Raw genomic sequence first — 2,583 nt, 5'->3', positions numbered from 1 at the left:
TCGACCAGCAAATGGTTTACCCGCCTGACGACGGCTCAGATAGGCATCTACATTAGGACAGTTATATAAGTAGCTATGCATACAAGTACGCACAGGTATACACATATGTTGCACAAGCAGCAAAACGGTGAACAGACGGCTGTTGACATATTTCACCACACATTCCTATTTTTTTAAAAAAATGTGGCATCAGGCTCGTTATTCCCACTTGCACCCGCCCAGAAATGAAAAAAAAAAAACATAATCAATCACCCCACGCGAATGGCCTCTACACTTCACAGCGGTAATTATAGCCACATACCTCCACCGACTAGCCGGCGGCTCGCTTTGCCCCTCCAACTGCGTCCCCGCTGATCCCCCGTCTCTCGCTCGCCGCCTCCGTGCGGCTAGAGGGTCGGCGCCGCACACGCGTCGTCATACACGATGCACACAGCTGGACCTTGTTTTTTATTTTCTTTTTCGTTTCCTTTTTATTCCTTGTTTACTTCGACCTCTTTTCGTAGGTTTCCTCGCCGGTCTCCAGGGAGACGCCAAACACCTCAATGTACTTCACCGTCGGGAGCTGGTAGAAGTGCTTCGGCTCGACGCTGCACACGTATACCCGCTCGACGACGCTCAGCACGCCGCCCACGACGGCAAGCAGAACGACCAACGTATCCGTCGCCTCCTGCTGCTTCTCTTCACCGCCAGCCGGGTTCGCCGCGCCCTCCGCCTCAATGTCGTTCTCCATTGCAGCTCCAAGGGGCGGAAGCACCAGCAGCAGCAGCGGGAAACCGGGCAGCGCAACGTAGGAGACGGCTTGTGCGTCGAAGTGTTGCAGCCATGGCCCAATGTCCTCCTTCGTGGAGTCAGACTTCACCGCGGTGAGTGGTTTGGCGCTGCAGCCATACGCCAGCTTCCGCTGAATGAAGCTGAGCTCGCTAATCTCGTTGGTGACGCCCCTTCTCCGCCGCTCCTCGAGGATGGAGGGCTCCAGTATGACGAAGTAGGCGTGTACGGGGTCGGAGGGGTCCGTGACGCAGCGGCGGCCGGCACCGGACTGCACCGACTCCCGCGTCCCTGCGTCCAGCAGGTTTGCCGCGTACGCAACGACGCTGCGGTTCTTGCTGCGCTGAATGTACATAAAAGTGTCTTTGGTGTCGTGGTCGAAGCGCCCACCGCGGGGAGGCAGGCGTTGGCGCAGCAACCGATTGAGCGACGTCGCATCACCCGCGCACTGCGCATGCGCCGCGCACGCAATGGACCCGCAGTCCTTCGCGTGTCCCATTTGTTTTTTTTTTTCAATTATGTTCGTTTCTTTTGAAGTCTGCGGGGTAAAATATATATATATATATGACGCGGCGTGCCGCACGCCAAACACCGCCGGCTTATTTGCCCATGATGCACGCACACGGCGCGGGGAGGCGGAAACGAGGCCAAAGAAGGCGGGGAAGAACGAAAGGAAGCGCAGGGTGCGAGTTAACTACAGCCACGGCTCCCACGGAATAAACGCATGCGCAGAAAACTGCATGGTACAGCAGAAGCAAAAACAAAACAAAAAGACTCAGTGGCGTTTACAGAAGAAAAGGCTGCAACTAAGAAAACATCCCGCATTGTTGCTTTCCTCCTCGCCGTCCTTCTTGCTGTTGCTGTTGCTGTCGCGTTCTTCTTCTTTCCATCGCTGCTCGCACCGTCCTCTTTTGCCGCCGCCAATGACCGGGGAGCAGCAGCAGCAAAACTTACTTGTTGTACGGGAGTCGCGGACGTTTGCCGTACCCCTCCGTCTTGACGTACCGCGCGCCGAAGGAAAACTGCTTGGGCCGGCGACCGTACGCGTGCCCGTTCTGCTGCCGCTCCCGCACAAGTTTCTCCTGTGCGTAGAAGTGTCGCCAGTCATGCGGTCGGTGCTGGAACGGTTTGGTGTGATTGTCAGAGACGTTTTGGATAAACCAGTCGTTGAACTCGCCACACGCCGCACTCATCGCCTGCCGCAGGTGTCCGACGCGCGAGAGGCACACGTCCAGGGCGCGGCTCTCGCGCTCGCAGGTGCTCTGCCCTCCCTTCGCCATGCACACCCGCAGCGCCATTGTCTCCGACTGGCACATCGTCAGCTGCTCCTCGCCGCTCAGGCCGACGAGCTTCGCCTGCGTGAAAACCGGGGAGCCGCCCAGCGACGGCGACGAGTCAATCTCGCCGCGACCCGAGCGCCGCACGCCAAGGTTGTCAAAGGAGGTCCCGCGACCAAAGTTCACAAGATTCGTTGGGTTGATGTAATCGTAGGCGTTCACGGGCTTGAGGCCGTACTGGTTGACGCCGCTGTCGTGCTGCCGCGACTTCAGGACAACCGGCGTGTAGCGGTAGACGTGGAAGATGTCGGAGGCCCGCATCTGCTCCGCCGCTGAACGGTAGCTAAGCAGCGATGCCAACCCACTCCACCCCCTCCCCTCCTACTCCCACCGCAGCCGCCGCCGCCGCCAATAGGGCCACTACAAAATACCAATACTACTACTAATGCCACCGCCACACACGCGCAGCCGTCTGCTCGGTGGGGGAGGCCGCGGTGTCTGTCGCTGCGAAGGAGAAGCGGGAGGAGCGCAGGCGCGG

At 58.7% G+C, this 2,583-nt stretch overlaps 2 protein-coding genes across 2 annotated transcripts, besides 3 other annotated features; both read right to left on the bottom strand.

The window, feature by feature from the left end:
* Positions 1-440: 440 nt before the first annotated feature.
* Positions 441-475: a sequence feature (A-rich).
* A 6-nt stretch (positions 476-481) lies between these two features.
* On the bottom strand, positions 482-1,267 carry Tco025E_02990 (uncharacterized protein; the record flags this gene model as incomplete). The annotated part of the gene is made up of 1 exon (XM_029369912.1): positions 482-1,267. One exon carries the CDS (start codon positions 1,265-1,267, stop codon positions 482-484), a length of 786 nt encoding a protein of 261 aa, XP_029229949.1.
* A 451-nt stretch (positions 1,268-1,718) lies between these two features.
* On the bottom strand, positions 1,719-2,366 carry Tco025E_02989 (uncharacterized protein; the record flags this gene model as incomplete). Its single annotated transcript, XM_029369911.1, has 1 exon — positions 1,719-2,366. One exon carries the CDS (start codon positions 2,364-2,366, stop codon positions 1,719-1,721), a length of 648 nt encoding a protein of 215 aa, XP_029229948.1.
* A 39-nt stretch (positions 2,367-2,405) lies between these two features.
* Positions 2,406-2,436: a sequence feature (G-rich).
* Positions 2,433-2,455: a microsatellite.
* Positions 2,456-2,583: the final 128 nt, after the last annotated feature.

The sequence above is a fragment of the Trypanosoma conorhini genome, assembly GCF_003719485.1.
Source record: "Trypanosoma conorhini strain 025E chromosome Unknown Tco_14.4_contig_00127, whole genome shotgun sequence".
NCBI classification, from domain to species: domain Eukaryota; phylum Euglenozoa; class Kinetoplastea; order Trypanosomatida; family Trypanosomatidae; genus Trypanosoma; species Trypanosoma conorhini.
The sequence above is the reverse complement of the archived record's forward strand: the minus strand, read 5'-3'. Positions and strand labels throughout refer to the sequence as shown.